The 22,476-nt window shown below is 44.8% G+C and overlaps 1 protein-coding gene across 1 annotated transcript; it reads right to left on the reverse strand.

The window, feature by feature from the left end:
• Nucleotides 1-12,400: 12,400 nt before the first annotated feature.
• Nucleotides 12,401-12,922, reverse strand: LOC142765845 (uncharacterized). The gene has a single exon (XM_075867649.1). It carries the CDS (start codon nt 12,920-12,922, stop codon nt 12,401-12,403), a length of 522 nt encoding a protein of 173 aa, XP_075723764.1.
• Between the last annotated feature and the right edge of the window lie 9,554 nt (nt 12,923-22,476).

Here is a 22,476-nt window from a genome sequence, read left to right on the forward strand (position 1 = left end):
GTAAGAAGCTATTTCAATATAACAAAATAGCACTTATTTAAATATTTATCAAATGATATACATACATAGTGAGCATGCACACATGAATATAAATATATTTAAACCAATACATATATAAATGCACAAATACGATCAGGTGATGCATGTGATTAGTAAAAATTGTTTGAGTGAACGCCGGAATTGATGCAATGAAGGGCTCGATTTATTTATTGATGGAAGTGAATTCCAGGATGAAAGTCCAGTAAACAATGCTGTCATTTTCCCGTTGTTGTTGTTTATTTTTGAAGCAGAATGTTGCTATTTTCAGAAAACCGTGCGTTATTACTATTGTGAACGTGTGTCAGGAGTAGTATGTCAGTGTGAATGTGACCTGTTCTGTGCCTGAATAATAAAACACCAAGTTTGAGTTTAAAAGTGGAGGTGATAGATAGAATTTTGAGAGTGCTAAAGAGAAATGCTGTGGATGCAGTGTGTGAACTATGAGTAGTTATAAGGATTACTCTTTTCTGAAGGTGAATTGCGTATGCCAGATGAGTGTACATATTGGCTCAGGATAAAATGCAGTAAATAAGGTGACTGTGAATAAATGCATAGTAAAGTGATTTGAGAATGCATTGCTGAAAACGATGTTTTAGGCGAATGAGTATACGGATGCCGTAAGCAGTCTTCTTGATGACATAGTTTTTATGAAAGTTAAACTTGAGGTGAGGATCTAATCTTACACCTAGAAAAGTAACGAACTCTGATGGTATAATGGCGCAGTTATCTATGTGTATTTGTGGATATATTGTCACGTCGTTTTGATGTGAGTGAAATGATAAGCAAGTTTTTTTAATATTGTTCATTTTCAAAAAATTGTTATTGCATCATGAAACAAGATTCCCGACATCTGTGTTTAATTTTGGTTGCATATTGGTGGGATTTTTGTCACTGGGAAATATTGTAGTGTCATCAGCGCAAATGATGCAGTCAGAAAAAGTAAGCAAATGATGGTAATTCATTATTGTAGATGAGAAATATCCCATGTCCCGAAATTGAGTTTTGTGCAACTCCCTAGTTAGTTGTCACTAGAGAAGATAAAACACCGCAGCAGTTCACAACTTGGGTCCTGTTATCAGGGTAACTTTGTAGAAGTGCTAGAGTAGGCTCACAAATTTCCAGGGATTCAAGTTTAGCAATTAAGGTAGAGTGGTTAATGGTATCAAACCCTTTATTTAAGTCAATAAAGACCATCCCAGCCCATAGACCTTTTTATATAAACTTATTTAGGCTATCAGTTATTTTTATTTGTGCTAATTAGGCTGACAACTTAGAAATAAAACCAAACTGCTTGGGTGACAAAAGATAAAATTTTAGGTAGTTTTTCAGGCGATTAACAATGAGCTTCTCAGCAACGTTACTAAAGAATGGGAGAATTGTTATTGGACGATAATTGGACAAAACATTTCGGTCTCCCTATTTAAATATAGGTGTTACGTTTCCCTTGTTTGCGAATAGTTGGAAAACGCCAGACCGAAATGCGGTGTTGATAAGATCTGAAGGCACAGATGATATATCAGGGGAACAAGCTTGATTTTGGAAGAATAAATTGGATCAAGGCCACATGCTGTTGTCTTCAAACTTTTTATAGTGCATAGAACTTCATCAAGTGATGTGGGTTTCAATATAAGTTAGTAAGACAGGTGGAAGGCAAGGTAGTGAGAGTCGATACAAAGTTGTTGCAAAATGATTCGTTAAATAAATTGGCGATAGCTATGGCGTTGGTAATAGTGCTGGTGCCATTCGAAAATACTGTTGGAAGTGTGTCTGGCTGATCAAGATGTAGAAACTTTTTTTTATTGAAATAGAAAACAAACGAAGAATTACGTTCCAGTTTTTTCTACATTCATTCCCATTTTCAAGCACTTTATTTTCATAATAGGTTCGTTCAACTTTGTTAAGTTGGACAGTACGGGTTTGTGAATACACTTAAAAGTGGGCCTGAATAGACAAGTTGAAAGGCCTGAGCCTTACTTTTTTGTGAAGATTGTCCTTTTTTATGCTACACAGCACTCTTCTCGTAATCCACGGGTTTCTAGGGGCTTAGTACCAACGTGATAAGAAGAATGCAGACGTGCACGAATTTATGGAACATCTAAGTTTCTCAGTCAAGGCATTGAACGCTTTGTTGACGCAAGGATTTTGTGTTAAATCCTCCTCGCCGGAGCGCAATACCATATCAACGAACTTTGCTGAATCTAAAGCACACTTATGGGCCATTTTAGTTTTGCTATTAGTATGTGTATTTAATTGTAGAAATGTTGTATCATGGTCTTTCAGATTGAAATTGACCACATCGGCTTTTTACACCAATATTACGTTACTGGGTAAATGGTCAATAAGCGTGTTGCAGCTGGGAGAAATACATCGTGTTGGAGAATCCAGGGGAAATTCTAAACCAAGCCACATGCCACAGTATGAGTAATGAACACAAGAGGTATCGTTAGCATTTGTAATGTCAATGTGTATTGCCTAAAATGATCACATTGTAATTTCCAGGTGTAAGCGAACTTAGATTGTCAACCAGTTCAACACAGAAGTTGCTGTAAGATGATAATGGGGACCGATAACTAATCCAATGATATTTCTTTTCTTAAATTGAAGGAAGCCATGTCTAAACTCGAGCCGAACTGATCCGCATTTCACCACAGAAAATACGATATCAATGCGCCCGTGATATATCAGTACGTCTGTAAGACATCAGTATACTCAGTGAAATTATTAGGCAGGAACCTGGGCCGCGAGCATTTCAAGTACGAGATTAATGCTGTACCAGTGGTAATACCTGTCCCCGCCGAAAGAGACTTCGCCGAAGTCGATCGCTATGAAAAACTTTCTCTAGGCAGAGGTTTGTTTCAATTGTAAAGCCCATACACAGTTTCAAGGTCTGATAGGCCACGTTCAAGCATATTTTACATTGCGACTCTTCGAACGTGTGCCAATATACACCTAAATCAGAGACTTACATTTCGATTGAATCTTCGCACGTTCTGGTAACATCTAAACACACATACACACACACGTGAACACACCCCCACGCGCACTCGCACGCACGAAGGCACAAACACACACGCCTGCGCGTGACAGAATATTTGGTTTATCCAGCGAACTACACTTCTATGCGAATGTACAATATATATTACCACTTTTCTTATGTCCTGACTGCAAAGTGTTACTTATGTACTGACACTGAAGTGTTGTCTAGTGAGAAGGTGAAACACAGGTAAACGTGCAGGCCAATCACAACCTTAGAAAAGCCTATACTAAATACCCATGATGTAAAAAAAAGATGATGGTCACAAACCTAAAGCAGCATGATGAGAAATGTAGCTTGGGAAGTTCTAGTGTGAACGAGTTTTATTGTTCAACAGGGTGGAAAACAGCACAAGAATAAAGAACAAAAACTTGAAAAAATATGCGACCAAATAAAAATATTTATACTGATTTGCTTCATCGGTTCTTCCCTTTGCATTGGCATGACCGAAAGCAACGGCACACCGAGCGATATCTGCAACTAGCAACATAACGCACATCAAGAAAGCGCAGAATGAATAAACGTGGATGAACGTGGATATGCTATTATGCAATATTAAGAACAATCTACATAGTGACCATAATTTTTTCAGATGAAATGAACTGTGTGGAAGCGATATTTCATGCAAAGAACAGACACATGACACAGCGGAATACTGTTTGTTATCTTCTTCCATTGAGAGAAAGATTATACTGCGCGTTACATTTCATATCATATGCCGAATATGTTACCCAAAATTCACGAGAATCGTTACATGCCAACTTGACTTGCTGAATTGCCGTTCAGACCTTTTGTATCTCCGAACCACGTCTTCAAGTGAAAGGTGCCACCGAAAACCAAGAAGTAGGCAATGAGAGACAACGGAATCACTCTGGCACGGTGTAGTAGAGATTTTCAGCAATATATCTCAATAGCTTAAACTTGTGCTCTGACAGCTCGGTGAAAAGTAGCCCATAACCACTTTACTCTAACCGTCATTTTTACTACCCACCATGATGGTCGAGTGGTTATGGTGCTCCATTGCTGACCCGCAGGTCGCGGAATAGAATCTCTGTCGTATTTTTGATGTAGACGGAAATGCGCGAGGCCCGTGCACTTTCATATAGGTGCACGTTAAAGATCCAAAGTGGTTAAACTTCCGGAACGCCCCACTATGGCGTCTCTCATAATCGTATTGTAGTTCTCATAATCGTCTCTCATGATCATATTTTCTCCCACAGAAGATCACAGTGTCTACGATGGAGATCTGTAGTGTTCTTTTTTAAATTCATTTTCTGCTTGTGATGGTGACTCGACCTTTTGAGTGATTGACTCAAACTGACTTTGACTTTGAGTGATTGACTTTGAGTGATTGACTTTTAGTGCTTCTAGAAAATTTGTCGCGTAGAGAGCATCTTGTTGTAGTCACGCTCGTATTGGCTTCTGAAGTTGTCGAGCGCCTCCTTCCGACGTGTGAACGGAGAGAGGACCATGCTTGCATCAAACACTTGGTGAGTTCCCTTGCCTCAACTTTCTTTTCCAAAAAGCACACATGTCTTGCTCCCTCATCATACTTGGAATACACCAGCAACCAAGTAAAGATTTCTTACCAGTGAGCTAGGAACTTCAGTTTATCCTTACTAACTGAGGGAATGCTGTACGTAGTGAGTGCCTGGTTTACATACATGGCGTCATTAGCAAACATTGTCTAGACTCGCCGTGCTGCAACTTCTGGTGTCTTGGCCCTTTGAACACGTAAGGATCAATGTTGCCAGGAATCGCGGTTTTGGTGGCTGCATCATGCTCTGATCGGTATTCAGGAGTTTTCTTTGCACACGAGTCGTATTCAGCCAGTGCATAACTACATAACTACAGTTGGGAACCTTTTTCTCGGCTGCTCTAGCTTTTACGCCAGTTTTGTGTGCATTGGGAGCAGCGTCGCCTTTCGAGAAATAATCATCAAGCTTTACCTTACGGCGTTTTGGCGCGGCTAGATTGTACTCTAGCGCGGCTTTCGAGTCTCATAAAGGGGCGCTGATTGGCACAGAACACGAAATACCCAGCAATATACGTGTTTGCAGCGTATTTCAAAGCAGTGACTTCGCACTGCTAGGATGCAACGCGCTCAGCGAACTTCGGGCAGTGACACTGAATGAGAGGAACAAGAACATTACCGACAATACATGTCGGCTGGTAATATACCACCTTAAACACTATCTCTTCTTTTGCCCCTAACGGAAAGATTTGCTGGTATACATTTCCTCCGCTTCCCTTCAGGTGCCGGTAAAGTCGCACGCGCCCCGGTATCTTACTCTGCGCGCATGAGATCTCGCGTTTGTGATATCGCCCTTACAGAAGGTCGGTGGGCTATGTTGCGTTGTGTTGCCATACAAAAAACGTACATAACGCAAAGGTGTTAATGCGAACAGTGAAGTACCAGCGCCTTGCATCAGATTACCTGAAACAGACAACCGACAGGTACTGACGGTGCACTGTACAGGGTAAATAAACTTGTGTTGCATGCACTGGCAATTCTTGTTGGAGTTCACGTGTTCTCAGAAATTTATCAAGGTGCACTATGCTTTGACGAAGAACGGAGTTCTTTCCTTCATCACTAGTGAACCGATCGCTCGATACTTTGCGTGATACGAGGCTCCTCCCGTTCGCGACGGCGTAAGTGCTGCAAACATGAATGCACAAATTAGATGGAACAGTATATACATGGCAATTTCATATTCATGATGCGCAGTGAAATACTTTGTATGGTTCTCAATCTGTTCACGTAAAATAAATGACGGCTGCATGCTTGGGAACAACGGAATACACCTTGATGCAACGCTATCGTTTCAGGGAGCAGAGCGATGAAAGCTACGAAATTTAAAAAAAAAGAGAACATTACAAGATTTTGCACATACTTAGGTTTCCGAGTGCATATACAAACGAACAACTTATTTTATGTCAGTAGGTATTGTCTGTCTCAGGTGCATTTTGATTGAGTGTAAATTTCTCAACAATGATTACCTTGCCCTCGCAGATTGCACAATAAAATTTCCGCGATTGCAGTACTTCATTGATATCGAAAGTTACAGTGCAACTGTAATGTCAACCATGGTTGCGAGGAAGTCTGTCTGCAAAATAACGGGTGTGAAATTGTATTGCCAACGTGCACCAGAATTTACAAAAATTTATACTTATGGCTTATGGCAAGCGTGCGTGGATGTGCGCAGTAAAGTAAAAAATGTTGACTAAATGTTATCACTGTGGCAGGGCTACTTGACATATGGAGCTAAACGTAACAATCAATTCCGTAGGCATGCAGTCATACGCATTTCATGTTGTAAGCGGAACCGTTTGACTAGTGAAATGCACTTCACCCCGGCGAGGACCACGCCATCTACGCTTAACAGAGATTAACAATTAACAATGTCATCTCCGATTGGGCGCGTCGTCGCAGTGATGTGTTTTCGAAGACTAGTTCATTCACTGGTGTCATGAGAGGCCGTTTCTTGAAACTACCACTGTACCGGTCGTTTACTTTATATTTTACTGTTATCACTTTACCTTTGCTTAATGTTTTCACAATCATATACGCATGGGGATTGGAGGTAGAGGAGGGGGGAGTCTCACGACTTTGATATACATGTACACAATATTCTCAAAATACCACCGATATTTACGTCATAGAGAAAAGCTAATGACTGTACCTCCCCCCCCCCCCAGTTGGGTCGGTGTGAACCCCCCCCCCCCCCCCAAAAAAAAAAATGTCTGGCTACGCTTCTGGTTATCTGACTACGCTCCTGGCGAGATGGGGCGCTAGTCATTTGCACCCCATTTAAAAGAAACTTCACTCATCGGTTGCATTCATACACAGAACAACAGCTTGTTATTTTTTTTTGCGAGTCTGTTCAAGACTCACTAAGCGCCCGAAAGGCAACACGCGAAGTTATGCAGCTGCTTCTGTTGTTGATACTTTTGGCACTGATAATCATTGAATAGGTCTGCACACTTTCCAATCGGTGGGCCATGAGACACCCACCCTCTCACTGCAAAATGGAGATGTTTTGGCACCTGGAGCGACTTTACGCTTCTGCAACGCAATATCACATGCGTTAAGGCAAATCCTTTCTCTATGTCACAATCGAACGTTTTGTGTTTCCGATGCAGCCTCCAGCAATCGCGTAGCTTGTTGGTAGGACATTAGCTTGCCACGCATAGGGCTTGAATTCAGTTTATGGCTCGGACCAAACACACTTGTTATAGATTTTTTATATTTATATTTTCCATTCATGCATAGTGAAGATTTTTACTCAAACTACTGACGCTAACATGAAAATTTTTGTGAAACGAGCTCTTTATTGCTATCGCCTTGAAATAAATCCGCATGAAATTCACGCAGTTCCAGTAGTCTTCTTAAAGGAATATATATTGCGGGGCAGAAGAAATCAGACCAAAGAAATTTTTCACGAAAGCTTATATTTAGATATTTTTTAGGATCGTCTGTCTGTCTGTCTGTCTGTCTGTCTGTCTACCTGTCTGCCTGTCTGCCTATCTATCTATCTATCTATCTATCTATCTATCTATCTATCTATCTATCTATCTATCTATCTATCTATCTATCTATCTATCTATCTATCTATCTATCTATCTATCTATCTATCTATCTATCTAACTATCTATCTATCTATCTATCTATCTATCTATCTATCTATCTATCTATCTATCTATCTATCTATCTATCTATCTATCTATCTATCTATGGTCGAAGTCTAACTTCAGGCACTGTCGTATTCGTCTCCATAGCTTGGTACACAGTGTGACCCAACTGCCGTCGGTCAGAGTTTGTAAATGAGCAAAAACACTTCACGGGTAAGCACGTACTCTATTTTCACCATGCTCGCGTTCTGATTTTACACGAAATAACCAAGGCCTCCTGAGGCTAAAACGATCGTTGCTTGAATATGCCGACAACTAATACTTATGACATGCACATAATTGTGCTGTAAGGTGCATGTTGTTTTGATAAGCCTAACCTATCTTAAAGTGTGTGTCAGTGTTACGTCACATTGTGAGGTGCCCTTTCACGCCACTGCACTCCAAATGACTGGAAAGCCTATGATACGCGCACTACTAGGCAATTTAGCAAAAACATCAATCCTGCTTGTAATGCTTCAGTTTTTCTTTCGAAGTAGACCCTCACAAGAAGCAGTCTTTGCCGAATTGTTTGTTCGCACAGTTCAAAAATGAATGACAAGCTGAATGGTGCGCAGGCGTCTCTATATCACTTATTTCCCCCGCATAACCATAAATTTGTTTTGTGTATTCAATGATTTACATTAGCGCCGCCTTGAAACCAAAACAACCAAGTCCCTGCCTAGAACAAAAAAATGCTTGTTGAAAACCACACAATCCCAAGCGAAGTGAACGGGCTACAAACATGGGAGTACCTGAAATGACTAATTGTGGCCCATTTGTTCTTGACGTATGACCATAAACCCTATCTCATTACGATCAACATCCTAACTCACTCACAGCAGCCATAATATGGATGACATAATTTAGCTTGGGTTGTGAGGAACCCGGTCTCTTTTCGAACACCAGCGTTGTTGCGGTCTGCCTGCTGAATTGGATCTCCGATATAAATGGTAGGAGCGTGAAGCCACTGAGATTTGTGGCAGGTCCCTCAAGAGACCCCACATATCTCGCATGTGCTTCCTGTACCGTTTCCGTGCTTGGTGCTGAGCAGCCTTTTCTTGTTTCAGTTAGTGTCGCCTCCAAGTTTTTTTATACCTCCTTGTGTGGTATTTTAAGACAGGTACATAAATCAGGGAAAGTCAGGATACGATGAAAAAAATCCAATCTAAATTGAAAACGTATTCTTACCGCCTGAGCATGGCGTCTCTCTGCTTTGGTCTTGTCACCACATTGAACGCTGTCGCATGGAATGTGGAAGCTTCGACCACTGACACCCGTTTCTGTGATAAATTTTACTAAGTCTGTGGTTTCATGATATTTGAACTTCTACCTGTCAGCTCTATTTCTTTCCCCAGATAAGCTTCTAAATGCGATGCATTTCTTTGCATGCTGCAGGTGCTTTCAGCGTACGCAAAGAATTGCTGTTCATGTACTTGCAAATAATACTCTTGACGAAGACGGACTAAATCCAACGAAATTTTTATTCGCAAGAAGTCAATACTTCTGTATTTAACCGGGTGCCATATAATATGAATACAAAGCATGTGGTACAAGAAATAGCTATTTTCCGGCTGCTTTAGTCTTTGTGAATTTAAATCAATAATGGCAAAAATTAGCCTACTCTGCAGATTGTAGCAAAATGAAGCCTTTTGCGACGCGAGACGCAGAAAAACGTGAAACATTGCGAATAGTTGCCTTTGCAAGAAAAAGCCTTAAAACTTGCTTTGTCACCCCTGTCAGAGTCTTGAGCACGCGTCATGTACTATACGGTGTCCAATTAATCTCAAGAAAGTCTGGAGCTGTGGTTCTCCACAACTTTCAATGGTCAAGCACTGCGAGACTTTCTTTGAGGTCCGTGAGCTGCTTTTCTTGTTGTAAAGCACTTTGTTGCAATATGATTTATTTTGCTTAACGCCGCTCTGGAGAACGCTTTTGGGGCACCACGCAACCTCACCACAGCCACAACGGTTGATGATGTTGATTACCGAAATATTATATGCACATATCCACTCAGGGCGCTTGGCCAAGAAACGGGCGGATGTACAATACATTAGAAATATAAATTCTGATTCGGAGTGACAAAGAAAATTAGAAAAAACTCTTGTGAGTAAATATCAGTTTTCACGTTTTTTTTTTCATTTGTTGTGGCACATTTTCTAGGTATCTTTGAGGCTAAAATCTCTAGGCTATTTTATTTTCAACGCACGTATGTTTTGAATAAAAAATATTCTCTGTGTAATGAAAGAAACTATAACATTCGTTTGCAGAAAATTGTCTTTTTCACTGCCTATTTGTGGCATCTCGCTCTTTCGAGATGCGCTAAATAAAATAATTTTTCTCTTAACTCGTAACACTTTCACAACCAAAATATGGTATGATCTAGATAAAGATATGGAGCACTAATAAGAATATTGTGTTTCCGCACTACTGCCGGACAACATTTTTGCTCGGCTCCCAGCGTTTCAGAGAGCAGAATCTAGCTTTTTTTTTTCTGGCAACAACCTCCTGACAAAAACTGTCAATTTTGTGTTGCAATGAAACTTCAAATAATCGGGAAACTTTTTATTAAAAGAAGTGGCATTAAATCTGAGAGGAACGTTTTTGTGTGCGTGTGTGTATAGCCATGCGTTTGTGGGGTCTTCTTAAATAGCGTAGGTGGAATTGATTTCCGAGAGGTTCAATCATGCTTTATATGTGTTCGAGCGTTAGTGCCAGAAGTTTTCCAGCAAGCAGTGAATAGAATATTGGCAGGCCTCGAGGGAACTGCAGTTGTAATGGACGATATTCTCCTTTGGGGCAAGTCGAAGAAAGAGATGGACCACAGCCTTGTAAACGTGATAAACCAGTGCTGGGAGCACAACTTGAAGTTGAACCACGCAAAATATCATTTTTTTCTTTAGACATCTGTCAAGAACCTCGGTCATGTTCTGACTCGGGAAGGACTCAGCCGCGATAAGGAGCAGCTGGAGGACATACTTCAAGTTCCACCCCACAAAGCAAGAAAGAATTCCAAATATGTCTGAAACCACAACTCCTCTCCGTGAACTTCTGAAGATTGACGCCACATGGAACTGGGAAAACAGACACCAGGCTAGTTTCGAAGCCCTTCGTGAAGCTTTAACAAAGGCACCCGTTCTCGCATATTACCAGAAGAACAAGCCCATCACGCTTTCGGTAGATGCCAGCCAGAATGGGATCGGTGCAGTGATTTTGCAAAATGGACATCCACTGGCATAATCATCGCGCTCTCCATCGAACACTCAACAGACATACGCGCAGATAGAAAAAGAAATGCTAGCGACCGTGCATGGTTTCAGGACTACTTGCTTGGGCAGTCTGAGGCCACAGTGGAGTCGGATCACAAACTACTGTCATAGCCAACTCGCGGAGAGCAGCTGACGGAAGAACAGCACACTTGATACCGTGGAAAAACACTAGCCTTTATTTCCTACGCACTCATCTTTTATAGCAACCTGGTGCTGACGTAACACGATGCATATCACATATCACACATCACATATCAGCACGTGTTGCGGTGGCTATTATGTTACACTCCTCCCCACCAACAAACAAAACAACAATAGTTTAGCGGCCTTCGTGGTCAGAAACGCACAACTGGTTTTTTTGTCCTCGTGCTTCTTCGCAGCATTGGCGTACTGTCATGGCTAGTAGGCACAACCAGATCGCGTGTTGCGGTCCCACTTTCGCTGCATGATTCAGGACACGGCTCAGCAACTGGACTCGATTGCTCCGACTCACACTTCCTGGGTAGCGGAATTAGTTTCTCAGCCGGTTGCACACCCGCTCGTTCCGACACGCACTCCGTGGTTGACGTAGCTTGTTGCACAGGCGGTAATACTGGCGTCGGTGAAGAAGTCTGTCGCTCAGGCGGCAGTCCAGGAGGCGCACTAACTGGGGCGAAGTTCGGCCGCAGGTGTTCTTGATGGCGCCGCCAACACCTACCGTCTGACAAAACGACATCAGCGATGTTATCGGTGGCTCTGTCAGTCACTCTTGCGGGCAGCCAGGTTGGCCCCGAACGGAAATTCCGTGCGTAGATGAAGTCTCCGGGTCTTGCGGGTGGTGTGGTTCGAGCTCCACCATCATGGACAATCTTCTGCTTGAGCTGCTTCAGCAAGACCTTAGCTTTCATGTCTGGATGCAACAATGTTAGAGCAGTTATTAACTTACGGCCCATGATCAGCTCCGCTGGTGAGCACCCGGTAGTTTCGTGGGGAGTAATCCTGTAATTGAAAAGAATACGGGCAAGTTGACATGAAAAATTCCCTCCAGCCGATTTCTTTAGCTTTGACTTGATGCACTGAACTGCCCGTTCTGCAGCCCCGTTCGATGCTGGATGGTATGGGGGTGTCAATACTTGTTTGATGCCATTTCGATGCAGGAACAGTTTGAATTCCTCGCTCACGAACGCTGGTCCGTTGTCGGACACCACTACGTCTGGCAATCCGTGAGTAGCAAACATAACCCTCAGGCATGGGATAGTTGCCTCTGCCGATGGTGTAGATATAGGAACGGCCTCTATCCACTTTGAAAATGCATCGATAACGATCAGCAAGTAGCGGTTCTTCAAAGGTCCGGCAAAGTCAATATGAAGGCGAGACCATGGTCTGTCCGGAAACGGCCATGGCGTCATCGCTACCGGCCGCGCAACCCTCTGTTGTTCTTGGCAGATCTGACACGGCGAACTGCAGCGGTAATGTCCTCGTCCAACGAAGACCACCAGACGTGACTCCTGGCGATAGCCTTCATCTTGGTGATTCCAGGGTGCCCCTCATGAAGGAGTCGCAACACTTCTTGCTGTAATGCACTTGGGATGACCACTCGCGATCCGAGAAGTATACAGTCTTCTTGCACGCTCATCTGAAGTTTTCGATCTGCGTAGAACCTGAACTCGGGGTCACGTAGCTCAGCTCCAGACCATAGGGCCTCTCGTAGCTTCGCTAAGGTTGGGTCCTTGGAAGTAGCTTCCGCGACTACAGTCGACCGTAGCACCCAAGGATAAGCAGCCTCCAGCATGAAAACTTCCGCTGGTCTTTCCACAGGTTGAGCGTACCCTGGTAGTGGTAGGCGACTCAAACCATCCGCGTTGGCAATGCTTGCTCCCGGCCGGTATATGAGCTTGTAGTTATACGCACCAAGCATCAGAGCCCAACGCATGATACGCGGTGAACACATCTCAGGCACGCGCTTGTCGGGAAAGCAAGCCCAGTAATGGTTTATGGTCCGTAATAGCCTCGAACTCGCGTCCCCAGAGGTATTGTCGGAACTTGGTTACGCCAAACATGAGCGCAAGAGCCTCCTTGTCGATGTGACTGTAATTTCGCTCGGCTGGCGCGAGACTTCGTGATGCAAATGCGATTGGTCGTTCAGCCCCCGAGTCTTCTCTATGGGCCAGAACGGCGCCAACGCCGTACGGTGACGCATCGCATACGAGAACCACGGGTTTCTTTGGGTCATAATGCGCCAGCACTGCTGCTGAAACAAGTAGCTCTTTGCTCCTTTGGAAAGCACGTTCATGATCCTCACGCCACTCCCACGACACCTTGGCCACAAACAGCTCGTTCAAGGGATGCAACACACTAGACAGCCCCGGCAGAAACTTGCGGTAGAAGTTGACTAGACCTAGATAACTCCGTAATGTCTTGACATCTTCGGGTCTAGGCGCCTTCAGCACAGCCTCTACCTTTTCAGGGTTGGGTTGAAACCCCGCAGCCGTGACAACGTGACCCAGGTATTCAACTTGTCGTTCCAGGAAGGTACACTTGTCAAGCTTCAATTTTAGCCCAGCTTGCTTCAGTCTGCTTAGGACTAGGCCCAGGTTTGTTAGTTGGTCCTGGTCGTCGCGTCCAGTCACAAGAACATCGTCGAAGTACACCACAAGGTGTCTGAGCCCTTGTAGCAGGTTTTCCATCTCCCGCAGAAAAATTGAAGGAGCAGATGTGACGCCAAAAGGCAAACGCGTGTATTGGTACAGTCCTTTTGGTGTGTTGATTGTCACCAGCTTGCGGGATGCCTCGTCCAGTTCAACTTGCAAATACGCATCCTTCAAGTCCAATTTGCTGAACTTCTCGCCACCGCTAAGACGGCAAAACAGGTCTTCAACGCGTGGTATCGGGTATTTTTCAGGCACTGTCACGGGATCAACAGTGACCTTGAAGTCGCCACATATCCGAATCTGGCCACTCCGCTTCAAGATAGGCACGATAAGTGCAGCCCATTCCGAAGTCTTAACTGGACGCAGCACTCCAACTCGTTCCATGCGCATCAGTTTCTCGTTGACGCGGTCGATCATTGCGAACGGAACAGGGCGAGCCTGGAAGAACCGCGGCTTCGCGTTGTCTTCGATGGTTATTTTCGCGGACACTCCCTTGAATGTTCCCAAGGCGTCGTCGAAAACACTCGCATACTCAGCGACGAGTCCCTCAACCGACGTGATAGCCTTAACGTCCATCACACTGCGCAGCTCGATTCCGAGGCCTTTTATCCAGCCACGCCCCATAAGGGACGGGCAGCGTCCGGGGACGACGTACAACACGTCCCGGCACTCATGGTTTCCCAGTCGTACAGTTGCAGGCAGGCTGCCTTGCAGCGCGGACAGCTCACCGGTGTAACCTTTCAGCACGACGCTTGACGGTTCCAGACGACAAGACGGAAATATGCGGCGAAAGGTCTCTTCCGACACGACAGACACACTTGCTCCCGTGTCAATTTCCATAATGAGTGAAGTTCCATTCACGGACACCTCAACCCGGTACGGGCTACCGTCGTGATCCGGTGCGCGCACTTGCCACATTTCGTAGACTTGCGGTGCCGGTGTCTCAGAACGGCTTTCTTCGTCGTCTACGGTATGGATTGACTGATGCTTCCGGGACAAAAACGCTGAACCACCTGCGCTCGTAACTGTAACTGCCTTACCCTTGCATACTCGCGCCAGGTGCCCCTTGCTTCGACACTTGTGACAGACGCTACTTGCATGTCGACACTGCGTCGCCAGATGCTCGCCTCCGCAGCGGAAACATGAAACTGGTTTATGCTTCTGCTTTCCTGTATCACGTGACACGGCATTCGTCGGCGCAACAGTCATTGGTATGGCTGTTGACAGCGCGCGAGAATCTTTGCTCGCCGCTTCCATCGCGATAACTGTCTTCTTTGCGGATTCCAGGGTCAAATCTGGTGACTCCAACAGTCGTCGCTGCATTGTCTCGTCGTTGATGCCTGCCACGATGCGGTCACGAAGCATTCTGTCTCGAAACGAGCCGAAAGCACAATCGTCAGCAAGTTTGTTCAGGCTAGCGAAGAAATCCGCAGCCGTTTCACCAGAATGACGTATTCTTGAATTAAACTTGAACGTTGCAACCACTTCCGATGGTCTCGGCGAAAAATGCTTCTTCAGTACGTCAAGGATCGTGGACAGGCTTGTTTCTGACGGCTTCGACGGTGACAGCAGGTTCCGCAGTAATGAATTCGTGGCCGGTCCCAAACAGGTGAGAAGTACTGCTCGCTTTTTTTTTCATTTTCATCTTCGACGTCGTTGGCTATGAAAAATTGTTCTACCCGCTCTTGATACTCATCCCAGCTGGTTGTTCCCACGTCGAACGACTCAAGCTTGCCGACACCAGGCATTCTACACACGGTAGAGAACACAGCCTTACAGGGAAGTTCCAGGCGGCACCAGCAGATCACAATCGCATCTTCGTCGCCACTGTCATAGCAAACTCGCGGAGAGAGCTGACGGAAGAACAGCACACTTGATACCGTGGAAAAACACTGGCCTTTATTTCCTACGCACTCATCTTTTATAGCAACCTGGTGCTGACGTAACACGATGCATATCACATATCACACATCACATATCAGCACGTGTTGCGGTGGCTATTATGTTACAACTACTTGAGATCTTTCAGAAACATTTGTGCCAATGCCCACTTTGACTTCAGCGCATGCGCCTCAACCTGCAGAAATATCATGTGCGAGTCAAATATGCGCTGGGAAAAGAGCTCTCTTATAGCCGACGCATTATCCCGTTTACCCTCTTCAAATTTGGAATACGATGAGCCCTTTCATGTCATTTCATTGGCATATCTTCCAACTTTGGACAAACGCTTGTAACAGGTTCTGCTAGAAACAAAAAAAGACCCGACCATGCGTCAGCTTCGTGACTGCACAAGCACAAGCTGGCCCGACAGTAAGCATGACGTCATTCCGGAGTTGCGCAGCTACTGGAACATTTGTGACGAGCTACCCACACAAAGTGGCATCGTGCTTTGCAGCATCAGGCTCGTTATCCCTCAAAAAATGCCTGGTGACTTTCTATCTTTCCTGCATGCCACACACGTGGGAGGAGAAAAAATGAAAGCACGTGCTCGTATTTGTCTGTCTTGGCCTGGCATGAATAGTGATATAGAAAAAAAGAAACAGTGTGACTCTGTAAATTGTGCGAGCGTCGTAGACCCAGAAATGCCAGAATGTCATTGCGCAGGCATGAATCGCCAAGTTTACCGTAGTAAGTCATTAGAGCAGACCTCTGCTACCATCAAGGAACTTAATATTTGGTCGTTGTTGATGTTTCCTCCTTGTTGTTTGAAATCAAAGTAGTGCAGTCTTCATCCGAGAGCAAAGTGATCTCTGCCTTGGAACATATCTTTGCTACGCATGGCTTCCCAAACAAACTCATCACAGACAGTGGACCACAATTCAGTAGTAGCAAGTTTCAAGACTTCATCAGCCAGATAAAAAAAACAGCGTTCGGTCGAGTCCATACCATCCTCGCCCTAACGGCATGGCTGAGCGAGCAGTGCAGGAGGCAAAAAAATTACAAGAGAAGTATCACTTTGAATCCTGTTGACTACTGTGCTGCCTTGCTAGAGTGGCGGAACACACTGCAAGATGAGGTTTGGAAGTCACCTTCGCAGCGTCTCATGGGTCGGCTGAACAGGATGCTCATACCGGTTCCGGCTACCCACTTACAGCCTCGGACGGTGCAACCAAAGGACGTCCAGCAAAGACTGCATGACATCCGTCACAAGCAACACACCTACTACAACAGAGGTTCCAGGCCTCCACCCGAGCTGCCACTGGGATTGATTGATTGATTTGTGGGGTTTAACGTCCCAAAACCACTATATGATTATGAGGGACGCCGTAGTGGAGGGCTCCGGAAATTTCGACCACCTGAGGTTCTTAAACGTGCACCCAAATCTGAGCACACGGGCCTATAACATTTCCGCCTCCCTCGGAAATGCAGCCGCCACAGCCGGGATTTGATCCCGTGACCTGCGGGTTAGCAGCCGAGTACCTTAGCCACTAGACCACCGTGGCGGGGCTTGCAACATTATAGCGTCCATCAAAAATGCAGCCGATGCGACCTTCGACCTTGGAAGAACGCGTTTGATGACCTGCCACCATCGTTATTAGATATTCTCAGTAGAAAAAGCCCGCTTCGGAGGCGGCTCCAACTCGTATCCGCTCCGAGGGTGGCTAAGGCGTAGCGTTGAGATTGAGCCGACGCCGTCGCCGGCTACCCGCCACTTCCCACGGCAGACTTCATTTTTTAAAGACGATAGTCTTTTAACGACGATAGTCTTCCTTGGGGACCTTCGACGTAAAAATTTTGGTCTGTCTGTCAGTCTGTCTGTCTGTCTGTCTGTCTGTCTGTACTTTTGTCAGTTTGTCTACTCTTAACGGCATCGGGTACTTGAAACGGCCAACCCCTTCCGCAGCGCCCAACTATGTTGCTCAAGGTTGAGCGTTCGTGCTTGTGCAATAGTCCATTAAAAAGGAATTATTGCGCATGTCTGGGGCACCATAACAACACGTATATATTCTGCATGTGCGTCTCTTACTAGAAGGGCCATACATAACTAATTCTAAGAAAAGTAGCGCCTATCACGCTGCGCTTACCAGGCAAGGCTTGCAAGGAAAGGCGAGTGTTTCCAACGCTTTGCTAAAATGAAACGGTAGTGGCACCTACCCGTCGCCTTGCGTTTTACACCTTAACACCTCTGAGATGGGCGCGCACACCCGTCTCAGAGCTACGCGTTTTGTTTTCTAAGACAAGTGCGAGAGGGCGCTTTTGTCTTACGTGTGACGTCACTTGATGCGCTCGTTCGCCTCCACCGCACGCTCGAGGCACTCTAACGCAGCACCTCTAGTATACCATGCACCAATTTTCTTGCACATAACCTCAAATAAATGTCTTGTTCACTCTCTCCAAACGCAAGACTATCGTCTTTCAACGACATTTGCAGATTACGTGCAGATACAAAGCCAATTGTTTAGAGACGATAGTCTTTCTTGAGAACCTTCGACGCAAACGTTTTGGTCTGTCTGTCCGTTTGTCTGTTTGTCTACAATTAACGACACCGTTACTCTGAATGGCACCCGCCGTAACCCAAACGGACGATCTCATCAGCAGTGCCAACCAATGTTGCTCTAGATTCAGCGTTCATACTTGTGTGATTGTCAATTAAAAAGCAACTATTGCGCTTATCTGAGGGACCATAACAACACGTATATATTCTGTATATGCATCGCGGCTGCGGCGGCTGCATTTCCGATGGATGCGGAAATGTTGTAGGCCCGTGTGCTCATATTTGGGTGCATGTTAAAGAACCCTAAGTGGTCGAAATTTCCGGAGCCCCCCCTTACGGCGTCTCTCATAATCAAATGGAGGTTTTAGGACGTTAAACCCCACAAATCAATCAAATCAATATTCTTTATGTGCGTCTTTAAATAGAAAAGGCACATATAGGTATTTTTTTTGTTCGCTTCCTCACACCACCGTGGCGGGAGCTTCAAGGTTACATTTCGGTCGTCGCAAATTGTATTTCACGTGTGACACGACGGTCAAGCATACTTGAGTGTATTAGCAGTTTAAATAGTAAACATGACTATCGTCAGCGCGCCGGGCAAAGTGTTATGCCCCCGAGAAAAGCGATTGCGATTGGTAGAACTTTCTAAAAGTCCAAATGAACCTGCAATTCTCAAAACCTGGATGGCTGCTGTTCCACGAAAATCCTTCCAGGTGACAACCAAGACCTACATTCATGATAAACATCTCAAATCAGAGAACTAACTCAATTGCTGTGCGCATATCGTAGGCGGAAACGTTGTCGCAATTCCAGGTGGCAGGTGGATACTTAGGCTCTGTGCTGTTCCTGGAATTTTCCCGAATATTCCTGCACACGTGTAAACCAGTGGCATTAAAGCGCAAAAAAAAAACCCACCGAAACGTAGAGAAACCACGAGTTTCGAGGGTCATGTGTCGGCTAGTGATGCTGATTTGCCCTACTTTAACCTGGAGAACAGCAATGTTGACGAAGCTACAGGCGTCCCCTGTGATCCAGAGTTAAGCCCAAGGATGGCAACTTGGTTATCTGCATTACAAGATCAAATAAAGTTGTAGTCATGAATTGTCGAGCTTATGCGGGAAGTTTTTTTTTCAAACTCGCTTTTCGTCTTGAGCTGAAAGCTTCAAAAGCAAAGTTAGCCGGTGGGTAGCGCTACGAAACCGACTGGCTGCCTCTGCCGACATCCTCACGCCTTAACAAATGATAAGAGAATACATTGCGAATTTTGGTTCCATAAGGCTTCACCAAGCAGCATCAGCTCTTCTGCTGGAGGAAGGTCAGTCATTAGTTTGTCCACTTGTTGGTAGATACTTTTAAAAGCCGTGTTTTCACTTTCTGAATGTCGTTCTTTGATTTTGTCGGAAAACTGTGGCCCCAATCACCGTCTTTTCACGATTTTAGTAGTCAAGAGAAATTTTTGATGAAGCCTCGTTGGTTTCGTAGGTTTCTCTTTTTTTTCTACTGCCGTGCTCACCACTTTTTCTTTGTTCTCTTGCTTGGTGAGCATAAGTCTTCCCGTGCCAGTTTAAAACACTTGGTGCTCTTTCACAAGCCCCAAATCTTCTGGGCTGATGTTGTGGTCCAAATGGAAGAGAATAAGCTGCTATAAGAGCCCGCGCATATTTTTAGATGATCATCATAACTTGGAAAAGCTGATACTAGCTGCAAGCTAGTGAGTTTCAGCGGACTTTCCAAACCATTTTCACTGTATGTGCATGGGGTAACTGCACTATCGTGCCATATACCAATAACACACTGTGTAAGCGCCGGAACAAGAATCGTTTATTCCAGATAATGTTGCTGTATTTATGCTGTCTTTGCGCACGCATGCGCATACGTTTGTACCAAGTCCGCACTTTGTACGCCACGATATTGCACTTCCTTTCCTTTAGACGAAGCCGAGTCTGTCAGGCTGCCTTCTTATGCGCGTAGAACGCCTGGGAAGTTCAGACGCTGTCTGTGCCCTTGCGCCTGGTTCACTCGGTAACCATGATGTGCCCAGCGATAAGTCGGTTGACATGATGTCACCTGCCAGAGGTTGGTCCTGTGAAGGTGGATCACGTGGCGAGGGTTGTTGCTCAGAAGATCGGGTTAAGCAGAGCTCCTACCTTGCCACCACTGTGTGGTGCCGTGGACGCAGGTGATCCACGTGACGACACCATGGAGAAACACTTACATAAAGAGCGGACACACCCTTAGGGCCGCGCGGCCCAGCTAGTACGCTGCTTTCAGCACCACGAGTGGTTGGTCAGACCCGATAATGTCTTTTGCATAAATAAAATAACAAAACGTTTTCTTTCCATTGCTGAGATCTGAACCCAAACCCTAATGCTCTGCAAACAGGTGTCTTTACCATTAGGCTCCACACCTTTTTTTTTGCTTTATTGCCTGTTTATAGGCGTGCAAATCAAACCACAAGCACAACAAAAACAAGCAGTAACAGTTCGAGAGAAACTAAAATACCCTAAGGGCTGCCAAGGGCTCTACCCTCGTCAAGCGCTCAGGTAAAATCTCCTCAGTTTTCTGCAATTCAACAAACTTGGCCATACATTCACAGAAATACATTCGTGCAGGCCGTGCATTCTGATCGCGATAGAAACCCGCCATACGGGCCCGCCATAAACAGTATAGTCCACATAGCATAATCAAATCAAAAGGCATTCCCTCTTCGTCAACTATTGGCAGAAATCTTATACCATATGAATTTAAAGGTAATTCTTTTTTTAACGTCCTTTGAAGTACATCCCAAAAATATACTCCCTGCCAACAATGTAAGAAAACCTGGTCTATAGTTTCCGGTTTTTCACAGATAAGGCGGTTTGTCCCCCAAGGTGCGTAAAAACCACGGTCTGCTTCAAATGTCCTGACAAATAATGTTCCTGTGTGCAGCTTGAAAAAGAAATACTTCGTGGCAGGAGCCACTTGCATTCTCTTCACTCGTTTAAGCACATCTTTCCCTTGATCTCCAGTGTACATGGCACGGTACAGGGGTTCAGGTAACACAACATCGCACACATTTTTGTAGAGCTTCTTGCGAGTCACTCAAAACAAATATTCTTTGGAAAATCCAACAGATAAAAACCGTACACTTAGAATAACCTCCTTAAGATACCCGCGGACAGCACCGGTCATGTCATTCGTGCTAACCACATATCCAGGTAAAGCCCGCATAAGTCTCATTTGGCACACTGTACGTAAGAAAGGGTCCCTTGCGTAGCGAAAAAAAAGAACCTATTTACGACTTGGCGTATGAAAAGATGTGTTAAACCCAGCCCTCCGTGTTTCACTTTTCGAAACAGATTAGTTCGACTGCATCTCTCCTAGTTCGAAGCCCACATGAACACTGCGAATATGCGATGGACCTTCTGTATGTTTGCCCTTAAACAATGCAATACTTGCATCGCATACCGAAGTTTTGAGGCAAAGAAAACATTACAGACTGTCGCTCTCAAAAACACTGACAGATGATTACCGTTCCATCTATTGGCGTTCGTCCTGATTTCTTTCGCTTGTTCTTGCCAGTAGTTCTCGTTATCTTTATAAAATTCCAGTGGCACACCAAGGTACTTGAAAGGTGTGATCATTCACTTAACATAGGCAAAATAGCCTGGTCTTGACGACCACTCTCCATGCTAGAAACGCAGACACCTTCCCCTGTTCACTAGACTGACAGTTGCATTGCCCCACCCTTAAACACACTGATGGTAGTGGTAAGACTATCTTGATTGATACAACAAACAGCCACATCGTCAGCATATGCCAAAATTTTTACTTCGGATTCTTGTAATATAATGCCATGAATGCAACTGTTTTGAGTTATTGCTAAGCACAACGATTCTATATATAAACTGAAAAGTAGGGGACTCAGCGGGCAGCCCTGGCGGACAGAACGCTTTATGTTAATTGTATCTCCTAGCTTGCTATTGATTACCAGTCAGGTCGTGCAGTTCCGGTATGCCGTCGATACCCCTTCTTTGATTACAGAACCAACGTTGACATGGTCAGGAATGTCAAGCAGAAGGTTGTGGGAAACACAATCAAAAGCTTTCTCGAGATCAATCTGTAGAATGGCTACCCTTATTTGATTGGCATTGCTACACTCGAGCACGCAGCGCATCTTGTGTACAATGGTCACAATTGAGCGTCCCATAATCCCGCATGTTTGGTAAGGCCCTACGAACTCTTTGGTTACCCCTTGAAGTCGCCGTGCTAGCACTTTCATGAAGATTTTGGAATCACAATTAGTTAGTGATATGGGTCTATACGAAAAAACTAAATTTACTTCTCCGAGCGTTCTGTCTTAGGTATCAAAACTGTATGTGCTTCACTAAAAGACCTAGGGAGGCCATTAAGTTTATAAGC

The sequence above is a fragment of the Rhipicephalus microplus genome, chromosome 6, assembly GCF_043290135.1.
Source record: "Rhipicephalus microplus isolate Deutch F79 chromosome 6, USDA_Rmic, whole genome shotgun sequence".
Lineage (NCBI taxonomy): Eukaryota > Metazoa > Arthropoda > Arachnida > Ixodida > Ixodidae > Rhipicephalus > Rhipicephalus microplus.